Source organism: Hyperolius riggenbachi, chromosome 4 (genome assembly GCF_040937935.1).
Source record: "Hyperolius riggenbachi isolate aHypRig1 chromosome 4, aHypRig1.pri, whole genome shotgun sequence".
Classification (NCBI taxonomy): domain Eukaryota; kingdom Metazoa; phylum Chordata; class Amphibia; order Anura; family Hyperoliidae; genus Hyperolius; species Hyperolius riggenbachi.
The window spans coordinates 327,135,813-327,148,145 of record NC_090649.1 but is presented as its reverse complement, the minus strand read 5'-3'; the positions used below and the strand labels follow the sequence as shown (position 1 = coordinate 327,148,145).

General features: G+C 40.7%; 1 protein-coding gene across 1 annotated transcript in view; it reads right to left on the bottom strand.

Annotated features, from left to right (window-relative positions):
- LOC137504798 (deleted in malignant brain tumors 1 protein-like) overlaps positions 1 to 12,333 on the bottom strand; it is a 218,666-nt gene that overhangs the window by 21,647 nt on the left and 184,686 nt on the right. Inside the window, exons 26-27 of the mRNA XM_068233390.1 lie at positions 8,751 to 8,968; positions 3,061 to 3,199 (exon numbers count right to left, since the gene is read on the bottom strand). Coding sequence (XP_068089491.1) covers positions 3,061 to 3,199; positions 8,751 to 8,968 — 357 coding nt within the window. The remainder of the gene's footprint in view (positions 1 to 3,060; positions 3,200 to 8,750; positions 8,969 to 12,333) is intronic.

The following is a 12,333-nucleotide window of genomic DNA, read 5'->3' as shown; positions in this document are numbered from 1 at the left end:
TTCTGACACAATCATGTAAACGATCATTTACACGATTGTTCGTTTATGACAGCACCATCAACACTTGCAGATTCGCCCAGATGGATTAGGGTTAGTAAACACCTCTTGGATGTGGCAAATGGCGTCTTTATAAATGAATCAAGGAATAATTGTTCGTCGCCGGAGATCCCCGATCCATCTTTAGTTTTACGTATTGACTACAGAAATATGGAAGTTTTAAATGTCCACTTAATTTAGCAACATTAAGGTGCAATATTTGCTTCTTTGCTCAGGGTCCTTTTATACTTGGATGCAATTTAGAATACTTGCACTGCGCCTGAGCAGAAAAGTCGCCCTGCGCGTTATTGCCACGGTACGACCCAAGAAGAAAAAATAGCAAGGCACTTCTGGGATTACCGCGGGAGTTGCACATTAACGCACTGCAGCATCTGCATTACCCAGAGCACTTTGCATCACAGGCAGTGTGTCATGTTCCATTGACTGTAATGGCCATTGCAACAAGCTGTGGTAGAAAAGCATAACATTACATGACATGATGCAAGGAGTTTTGAGTCAGGATGATACCATTTATTGGCTAACTTAAAAGAATAAGGCCCCATTTACACTTAAAGGGGCACTACGGCTTAAAATTGTAAAATTTTAGAGAGATGGACTAGTCCAAAACCTGTCACTTCTGTCAGATTTCTACTACCTACTGTAACTGACAACAACATAGGAGAAAAGTAATTTATGGCTCATTTTACTCTGGAAAAAATGTAATTCTTATTTGTATATGTTTGCACATATTTATAATTTTACAGTTTTTCGCTGTAGTGCCCCTTTAATCAGTTGGTACGCGTTTTTTTTCTTCTCCATAGCAGTGCATTGTGAACAAGATTTTAGGTAAAACGCGTTAAGTGTGAAAAGTGCCATAGGAAAACATGGAACTTACTTTGAATTTCAGCAAGGCTTGGTGTACAGAGGTGCCAGAGTATAATAAAAATGTTTAAAAACTGTCTAAAAGAGGGGGATGTTCAGGTGGACTTACCTCCCTCAAAAATATAGAACTCAATTGAGTAACAATATATCAATACAAAAAAACGTTTTATTTAACTCCACTCCACTTTGAAAATCAGTTGACCTTTCAGTTATAACTAAGACCAACTGATTAAGTGTAAATGGGGCCTTGGGCCCGTTTACACTTAATTAGGAGTGAGTTACGCTAGTGCAGCCAGTTGCCCATAGACATTGCCTGATGAGTGCTAATGACTAAATATAGTGCACCTGTGTGTAATCTAATGTCAGTACAAATACAGCTACTCTGTGACGGCCTCAGAAGTTGTCTAAGGGAATATTGGGAGCAACAACACCATGAAGTCCAAAGAACACACCAGAGAGGTCAGGGATAACGTTATTGAGAAATTGAAAGCAGGCTTAGGCTACAAAAAGATTTCCAAAGCCTTGAACATCCCACGGAGCACTTTTCAAGCGATCATTCAGAAATGGAAGGAGTATGGTACAACTGTAAACCTTCCAAGACATGGCCGTCCACCTAAACTCACAGGCCGAACAAGAAGAGCGCTGATCAGAAATGCAGTCAAGAGGCCCATGGTTACTCTGGACGAGCTGCAGAGATCTACAGCTCAGGTGGGGGAATCTGTCCATAGGACAACTATTAGTCGTGCACTGCACAAAGTTGGCCTTTATGGAAGAGTGGCAAGAAGAACAGCATAAGAAGTCTCGTTTGCAGTTTGTCACAAACCATGTGGGGGACACAGCAAACATGTGGAAGAAGGTGCTCTGGTCAGGTGAGACCAAAATGGAACTTTTTGGCCAAAATGCAAAACGCTATGTGTGGCGGAAAACTAACACTACACATCACTCTGAACACACCATTCGCACTGTCAAATATGGTGGTGGCAGCATCATGCTCTGGGGGTTTTTTCTCTTTAGCAGGGACAGGGAAGCTGGTCAGAGTTGATGGGAAGATGGATGGAGCCAAATACAGGGCAATCTTGGAAGAAAACCTCTTGGAGTCTGCAAAAGACTTGAGACTGGGGCAGAGGTTCACCTTCCAGCAAGACAACGACCCTAAACATAAAGCCAGGGCAACAGTGAAATGGTTTAAAACAAAACATATCAATGTGTTGGAATGGCCCAGTCAAAGTCCAGATCTAAATCCAATCGAGAATCTGTGGCAGGATCTGAAAACTGCTGTTCACAAATGCTGTCCATGTAATTTGGCTGAGCTGGAGCTGTTTTGCAAAGAAGAATGGGCAAGGATTTCAGTCTCTAGATGTGCAAAGCTGTTAGAGACATACCCTAAAGATTGGCAGCTGTAATTGCAGCAAAAGGTGGTTGTACAAAGCATTGACTCGGGGGGCTGAATAATTACGCACACCCCACTTTGCAGTTATTTATTTGTAAAAAATGTTAGGAATAATGTATGATTTTCGTTCACCTTCTCACGTGTACACCACTTTGTGTTGGTCTTTCATGTGGAATTGCAATAAAATTGATTCATGTTTGTGGCAGTAATATGACAAAATGTGGAAAACTTCAAGGGGGCCGAATACTTTTGAAAACCACTGTACATGCAACATCAAAAGGGGATACATAGATTTTTTTGCAGGCATAAATACATGTCATTAAGATGCCTTAAATGAAACAGAACATCTAAATAGAGTCTTGAGAGGTTGTTCGCTGATTAATAGATTAGACCCCTTGTTTACACAATCCTTCACAGAATTGAGACTGTCACAGAGGCATCGTAAATTCAGAGTTCACATGTTTTAGCTACAAGCAGAGTGGATGCAATATTTGGCTGAGAAAGAGTTATGGCAAATATCATCAACCTCATACCAGTATAAAAAAGTTTGTGTCCTTATCTAAGCCTTTGTTCACAGCTTTGAACCAATTTATATTTTTTTTCTCTGCTAATAATTTATCATTTGATGTTTTGAAGCCTCCCTTCAGGTCAGTGATACAAAGATATGATGCAACACGGTAAGTGTAAAAGGGCCCAAGAGTCACTCATCTTGAACAAGTTAACATTTAAAAAAAAACAGATTTGTAACTTACGAAACATTGTTGAAAGAGATGTGGATGATGCTGTTACTGCTTTGAATATGCCAGACACAGTCAGCAGGGCTGTGCGAATTTGGGTATAACGGGCTTTCAATTATTCCCCAATGGTTATTTAGGATTCCACCACAATTAACTGCAAAAACAATGCTACATTAGGAGAAAACTGAAAAATAATATTTTACTTAACATACACAATACATCTGACCTTAGAGGATTATGGATGCTGCCCTCTTTGCTTCATTTATAAAAAATGTCATTTGTATGGGGTCATGCTGATCTTTTGACTACAGTAAGTGAGTCACACACATACATGTAGCCAGTCGACTCACAACACAGGCCCTGCATACTCTTTTTAACAATATTCATTAACCCATGGAAACCAGCACAGCAAGAAAATAATTTCCACAGTGAGAGTAATAAGGAGGCTGCCATATTTGTTTCCGTCTAAGCAATACCAGTTGCCTGGCAGCCAGGGCCAGTTCTAGACGTTTTTTGCTGCCTAAGATAAACTAGCGAGCATGCAACCCCTCTCCAATGCCCCCCCCCCCCCCCCCCGCTTTGGATTAATTGCACAGCACCCAAAAAGTTTCGCCCTCAGTATAGGTAGGTAGGTAGCCAGGTATAGGTACCCCCTGTATAGGGTAACCAGGTATAGTTTCTCCCAGTATAGGTAGCCAGTATTGTTGCCCCAGTATAGGTAGCTAGTATAGTTGCCCCCAGTATAGATAGTATAGTTGCCCGCAGTATAGATAGTATAGGTACCCCACTATAGGCAGTATAGTTGCCCCAGTATAGGTAACTAGTATAGTTGCCCAAGTATAGGTAGTATAGTTGCCCCCAGTATAGGTAGTATAGTTGCCCCATTATAGGTAGTATAGTTGTTCCCAGTATATGTAGTATAGTTGCTCCCAGTATAGGTAATATTATGTGCCACAGTATGGATAGTATAGTTGCCCCAATATAAATAGTATAGTTGTCCCAGTATAGGTAGTATAGTTTCTCCAGTATAAGTAGATACTACTTATACTGGTGAAAGTTGCTAGTTCTAGACTTTTTGCTGCCTGAGGTAAATTTTCACCCGCAGTGTAGGTAGGTAGGTAGCCAGGTATATCTCTATACCTGGCTACCTACCCACCTTTACTGAGGGTGAAATTTGCCCATCTGTATAGGGTAGCCAGGTATAGTTGCCCCCAGTATAGGTAGCCTGTATAGTTGCCCCAGTATAAGTAGCCAGTAGTGTTGCCCCTGTAAAGTAAGCCAGTATAGTTGCCCCAGTATAGGTAGCTAGTATAGTTCCCCAGTATAGGTAGTATAGTTCACAGAGGCGCCAAGCTCGCTGATATAATACAGATGCTGTGACTCCTACTGTATTTTGCCTGAGGAGGCGGGATGTATGGCCCGTGAAACGCGTTGCATTGTTTTTTGGAGTTCCGAATAAATTGTTGACTGTCTGAATCGCAGTCCTTGCCTGTGTCTGTTTGGAGGGGGTAAGACCACCGCTGCCTCCTCTGTTTAACCAGTTTGTTTTTTAAGTTCATTTAATTACCTTTTATTCTTTTGGCACCTCTGTATCTTGTACACTACATTGAGTCCACCCTGGGTGGAGGGTTGTTAGCCTATTTTCCTGTCTACAGAGAGCGACTTTTTATTCCTGAGTGGGGTCAGGATTGTTCTCCCCACCTGCCTATACAGTGGTTGCCTATTGGTAACCCTGGTTTGTAAGTATAATTTTAACTTCTCATTTATTTTGTTGTCCCCAAGACGAATTACACTATTGGGGCTCTTGGTGTCCCTCTGCTTTATAGGTAGTATAGTTGCACTAGTATAGGTAGCTAGTTTAGATGCCCCCAGTATAGGTAGTATAGCTGCTCCCAGTATAGGTAGTATAATTGCCCCAGTATAAGTAGTATAGTTTCCCCAGTATAAGTAGTATAGTTGTCCCTGTATAGGTAGTATAGTTGCCCCCCCCTCCCCGCGGCTGCCGCCCGTCTCACCTTCTCAGGGGCGCAGGCGAGGGGGCCGAGGACTCTCCTAGAGAAAGCGGCCGCCAGCTCTGAAGGTGAGACGAGTGGTGGCTGTGGGGAGGGAATGGGGTGGAGGGGATTCCGTCTGATGAACCTGTTTCACCTGGCATCATGGGCCTACCACTCCTGCTAGCAGCCCTGCTGATCCTCTGCCTCTAACACTTTCAGCCATAGTCCCTGAACAACCATGCAGCAGATCAGGTGTTTCTGACAATATTCTCAGAACTGACAAGATTAGCTGCATGATTGTTTCTGGTGTTATTCAGTCACCACTGTAGCCAAATAGATCAGCAGGGCTGCCAGGCAACTGGTATTGTTTAAAAGGAAATACATATGACAGCCTCGTTATCACTCTCACCTTGGGTTCACTTTAAAATGTTAGAACGCCACATTTAGGTCCTCACTCTCTAATGATGTACATTCTGAAAAGTACTATGCTGCTTCTTAAAGTGGAACTTCACTAATACTTAAAGAGGACAATATCACATATTCTGCTCTTTACATTGCAGAGATTAATGGCAAGCATTATTACAGTTTGCTTACATGAAATAAAGTAAACGAGCTGCATAGTGTACTGGTTAAGGGTGCTGCCATTGATGAAGGGTTAACGCCTTTGACCAGGGTTTGAACCCCAGATCAAGCCACTATGAAAAAACAGAAAGGAGTCTTTGGGGAAGGCTCTTTAAGGATCCCTAATGCTTTTGGGCGCCTGGGAAAAGCGCCATAAGTGGCTGCAAATTTGAAGTGCTTGAGTCCTCCAAGCCCAGTATAAATGGTACGTTTCTTGTGTTGTCTGTCTGTCTTGTCTAAAATATGCGCTTTTTTTCACCCAGATTCTAGCAGAAATTAAGATATGGAAATGCTTTTTTTTTCTAACTGCAAAATAAGAAAACAAGCTCATAATCTGCATGGCTGTATTACTCATGCAGCAAGATGGGAAATTTCTAGTTATATTGAGTTGAAAAAAAGGAAAATATTCAGCCATGTAAAACAATTAGGACATGGTATGAAAACCTGTAACGTTCTTGGACATATGGATATTTCATCTCAATTTTAACAATAATGAGAGATTCAAGTACTATAACTAAACAATAAAACATTTTGTTAAGTGCAATTCTACAAAATGTTAGTTTCTGGTGAGGAATAAATCAGGACACCCCCACATTTATTCCTACTTAAAATGGTTTAAATCACACACAGGTGTAGGATATCAGGTCTACGTGTTTAGAACATTGTTATTCAAGCATTTTGAATTAGTTGTGCTTGAACCTCAGACATTTTGTTTGGTTTCCTCCTGACTACTGAGGTGAGAGTGAACACCATGATAAGATCAAAAGAGCTTTCTGAGGCCTTCAGAAAGAAGATTGTAGTAGCCTAAAGGCAGCCATACATTGGTCGAATGGCCACCAGATTGACCAACAGATAGATCGCTCTCTGATCTAATCTGATCACAGAGGGATCTATTGGCTGCCCATACACTGCACACAGATTTTGAATCGATTTCAGCATAAAATCGATTCACAACCTGTGGAACTGCCGCTGCCGCTCGCCTCTCTGCCCCTGCTCCCCCGGCCAGCCGCTATACATTAACATGTCCGCCGGCGCGAGTCCCCGGGTCCCTGCAGTCTCTCACTTCTTTCACCGTCCTCCTCCATCTTCACTACAAATTTCTATACTATTCCAAATAGTCCAAGCTGTTCTAAAGCATCTTAATTACCCTGGAACAACAAGAAAAAAGACAATCGAGAGCCCCCAATCTGTGTTACTGTTGTATAAATGGCATACAATGATTAGGACGATTGGAATTATACTCACAAGTCTAGGTTGCCGATATAGGGCAACCACTTCAATCACAGACGAGGAGATTAGATCTGTCCTCGCTCAGGTTAAAAAGTCGCTCTCCGTAGAAGAAAAAAAGGGTGTATAAAAACCCATCCACCAGGTGGATCAAATAGTGATAAAATATACAGAGGCGCCAATAGAATAAAAAAAGTTTCACTTAAAATTCAATAAAATATGTGGGTGGTGAGGGTGGACTCACACATCCCATAAGAATCACAAGTGACAATTTGCATAAAAAATTGAAAATTTAATGAGTACTGCTAATAATTTTATTTGTTTTTGTTTTTGTTTTTATTGGTTGTTTTTTTTGTTTTTATTGGTAGTACTCATTAAATTTACAATTTTTTATCATCTTAATTACCCTGTTTGGGAACAGTTGTCTTAAACAACTCAACTGGTGAAAAATAGCAGCTCTCTGCAGTTAGTTTGTGGACAGTCATGGCTAAGACAAAGGAGCTCAGTGAAGAACTGCTGCACATTGTGGCTGCTCACAAGTCAGGAAAGGGCTACAAGGCCATTTCTAAATGTTTTCAAGTTCCAGTGGTAACAGTGCAAAGTATTATTAAAAAATACAAGAGGTTCCGCACTGTGGAAAATCTCAGCGGATGTGGTCAGAAGCCAAAAGTAACACCTGTGCTGGCCGGGAGGATAGTGAGAGAGGTGAAAAAAAATCCAAGGATCACCACCATCCTGGTGAATCTGGGCTCTGCTAGTGGCAATGTCTCAAGGCAGATAATCCAACAGACAATGCACACTGCTGGGTTCCACGGATGCAGACCAAGGAGGATGCCACTTCTCCAGATAAGGCACACAAAAGCTTGCTTGGCCTTTGCAAATGCTCATCTGGACAAAAGAAGAAGACTTCAGGTCTTCTGTGTTATGGTCAGATGAAACAAAAATTGAATTGGTTGATCACAATGATGTTTCCTTCATTTGACATAAAAAGGAGAAGCCTTCAACCCAAAGAACACCATCCCCACTGTCAAACATGGTGGTGGGAACCTAATGCTTTGGGGGTGTTTTTCAGCCAATGGACCAGGGAACCTAATCACAGTAAACGGCACCATGAAGGAAGAGCGATACATGAGGATTCTCAACGACAACATCAGACAGTCTGCAAAGAAACTTGGCCTTGGGCACCTGTGGAAATTTCAGTATAACAATGACCCAAAACACGCAGCAAAAGTGGTGAAGAAATGCTTAGCAGACAAAAACATTAACGTTTTGGAGTGGCCAAGCAGAGTCCTGACTTAAATCCAATTGATAATCTGTGGAGGGCGCTAAAGATCAGGGTGATGGCAAGAAGACCCTCTAAAGTGATACAGATGAATGGGCAAAAATACCTGTGGAGACATGCAAAAAGCTGGTCTGCAATTACAGGAAGCTTTGATTGCTGTAATAGCCAATAAAGGCTTTTCCATTGATTATTGAGAAGGGTATGAATAATTGTGGACTGGACACTTTTTGCTCAAATGTAAATAAAAGCTGAGAAATGTTTTTTCCCCCACAATAATGCCTCTTGTACATCATCTTATTATATTATGGGAGACACCTATGTCATTTCCCGTCAAAAAATGACTTGCTGGTTGAATAAAAGTAACTTTAAGTCAAATTTTGCCAGGGATATGAATAATTATAGGCAGCACTGTAAGTGTGTACGTAACTTAAGAAAAACATCAAGGCCAGAGATTACATAGACAAAGACCAGGACTTCTGGAATGATGGTCTTTGGACACTCAAACTACAATGAAACGGACTTACAAAGAGCACATACGAAGATAGAAATGCAAATACGTAATTACATATCAATATCTGTACCTGGTTGGCTGGTGCTTCTATATGTTGATGTGTAAACAGCCTGGAACCCAGATCTCCTCACACTGCCATCAGTTCGGAAGAGAACACCCATCACATTAAAGGAAGATATAATAGTGGAGTTTACAGGGCTGCAGATCTTTGCTAACAGTGGCGAGCTCAGTGGTAGGCCATCATATACTGACACACTGTCAAAGTTGCATGTACTATGGTACTCTAGGCTGTAATAAAGTATAACAGATGTCACATTTCAGAACACAAATTTCACAGACAGCTGACCCCATTCTTAATTGGCCATGCAAAAATCATATTGTTACTGAAATAATCACCTGTCGTGGGAGAAATCCCACAAAAAGTCGCATTGTGGGCACATGCTTTTACCGCTGTTCATTTTTCTTTTATTGGGTGGAGGGGGGTGGGTGTTATTGGAAAATGGTTATATTCAATATATTGCTGCCTTTCTCTGTGATTTAATGCTATTGTATACCCATGGGGAACAACCTGCCCTCACACTAGGACTGTACCAGTATCAGGAAGCAAGAATAAACATTCTTGTTCGCCTCAAGTTGAGGGTTGAGGGGTTAGAGAAAAATGGATGAATTACACCACAGCCACCCCAGCAGGGACTGTGATCTCCTCTCACCAAACTTCCACCAAACGCGGGCGCCCAGATTTCCTGTTTCCCTGTTTTACGTTTCACTTCAGGTACCTTTTAATGAAGTTTTATGTGGGTTTTTATTTTTGTAGAACTGTGGTGTTGGGCCTTTTTTGGCATATTAATTGTTGTTTTTTTGATTAATCATTGGTATTTTTTACAGTAGCGATAAACAGTATGTGAACCCTTTGGAGTTATATGAACTTTCTCCATTTATAGACAATTTGTCGTACCGTACCCTGATGAACAATAAGGCTTTTGGAGATACTTTTATAACCCTTTCCAGCTTAATACAAGTCAACAATTCTTAATTATAGGTCTTCTAAGAGCTCTGTTGTGCGAGGCATCATTCAAATCAGACAATGCTTCTTGAGAAAAGCAAACTCAAAACTTGTGTGTGTTTTATTATAGGACAGGGCAGCTGTAACCAGCACCTCCAATCTCATCTCATTCATTGGACTCCAGCTGGCTAACTCCTCACTCCAATTAGCTCTTGGAGATGTCATTAGTCTAGGGGTTCACATACCTTTTCCACCCGCACTGTGAATGTTTACATGGTGTGTTCAATGAAAGCATGGAAACATTTAATTATTTGTGTGGTATTAGTTTAAGCAGACTGTGATTGTCTATTGTTGTAACTTAGATGAAGATCAGATCACATTTATGACCAATTTTTGCATAAATCCATATAATTCAAAAGGGTTCACATACTTTTTATTGCTACTGCATATACTGTATTTTTCAAGAACCGCAAGGATTGGGTCAACCGCTCAGAGTCAGAAACTCGGTCTCGCTGTCGCTTTGCGCATAGATGCCCATATGTGGAGTCACAATCTATGAACCGACTAGCCGAGAGGAGTGTTCTGACTCCAAAGGATTCACCACACACATACAATTCAAATGCTTGCCACCACGTGCGAGTCAGCACACTACTGTAACTATATTAACACACTGAGGACACTGTAACTGAACCCTTAGTTGTATGCAGGGATCGGCGCCAGCATACGGGTTGTAGATGCAAAATACTATAGAACACAAGGTAACGATTTGGAGGAGTAAGTACAATTGAGTATGTTCAGGAACAGGTCATAACCTTTTTATAAATGTTTTAATAACAAAAATGCATTACGCACATTTACATACACTAATTAATATATAAACACAAAGCTTGAAATAAAAGGGAAATAATGGTGAGGTTTACTTAGCTTAGCGGTCCTTGTGGGGATATTGAATGAAATAAAGTCCAGTTCAAATGCAGGCATTAATATCAAAACTCCTTATATGGCATGCGTCCTGTCCTCCTAGGAACGCATGCCTGGAGAAAGTTCTTTGTTGGTGGAATTTTGGAAGACTGCCAGGGGTCGGTACTGCCCGAACCTTTATAGACTTTGAGTTTTGGGGCTGGCTTCCCTGAAAAGTAGGCATGTTTACCCCCTTGTCAGCAAAAGGGGCAGCCCCCAGATCACAAGCAGAAAGTACAACATTTATTATTCGTCTTTGCGATTCCTCCCCGGATTGGTTTACTGAGGATCTGTGGCCACATTTGGAACCAGCCAGCAATGCTTTATAAAATGACACCAAATACCGGTAGACTAGCACATGTGGTCTGCGAGTGATAAATAGCTTGGTTTCCCTAGCAGATAGCAGGCTATAAATTGGATGAGCTATTGGGCTTATTTTTAGGAACTGGAAAATATATTTGTCTTCTGTCTGTGATACGCACATCTTGGATTAATAATAAAGCAAGTTATTCTATTGTCTATCCACAATCTTGTAAAGTTAAGAATCTGAGAGGGAAAGTTTTGAGAGGGAAACCAATGGACTGATCGTTATCTGCTGAATCTGCTCCAAGGCCAGCATTTGGTCGTAACACCTATATGGGAGTAGCTAGTAGGAAGTGGGTCAGGGGTCTGCTCTAATTCAGAGTGAAGGGAAAAAGACATCTGGCTGTACACTTAAAAATGAGAATGACAGTAACGGTGCTGGACCATACGAAAATCGTTGGCGATTACGCACGACTTTCCGTATCGTTCATCGCAGTATTGTTTATGTTTGTTCTTTCCTTTAGATCATTCCTCTATTGTAGAAGAATTATGCATTATTGGTTTTGCAGGCATATTGACTTATTCTTTGTTTTGTTTTTTTGTATATCCTGTCTTTTTTAGTTGGTTGAACTAACTCTTATGAAGTATTACTACTTATCCACTTCAGCCCATGGGTTGTTTTCACCTTAAGGCTGGAAGCAATTTTATATGAAGTTGGGGTAATATGCAGTGCGCTCAACAATATCTCATGTCTACTTTAAACTCAGTTTACATATACAGTATGCATGCAATCCCTAGAATGTCCTCATAGGATCAATATATAAAAAAACAATAAAAGCCAAAACAGATAAAGTATAAAGGAACATAAAAAACAGTCTCTGAAAAAAGTCCTTCAGACTTCTTGACACTATGTTTGTCTGAAGGACTTTTTTCAGAGACTGTTTTTTATGTTCCTTTATACTTTATCTGTTTTGGCTTTTATTGTTTTTTATATATTGATCCTATGAGGACATTCTAGGGATTGCGTGCATATATGTAAACTGAGTTTAAAGTAGACATGAGATATTGTTGAGCGCTCTGCATATTACCCCAACTTCATTGATTATTCAAAGTGATACACACACTTTTTATGCAGGAGTGATCCAATAGAGCTAAAGTGTAGCAAGGTGATCAGTAATTTGATATTACAATGAGGAGCGTATTTGTGGGCAACTTTTCCATTTAAAATGGAAGCAATTTTAACCTGTCAGCGCTTCTCCCATTCATTTGCCAATAACGTTTTCACTACTTATCAGACCTAAATGATTTACACTATACCTTGTTTTTTTTGCCACAAATTAGGATTTTTGTGGACGGTACTTGTTTTCAGTAATTATTTTTTTTCCTA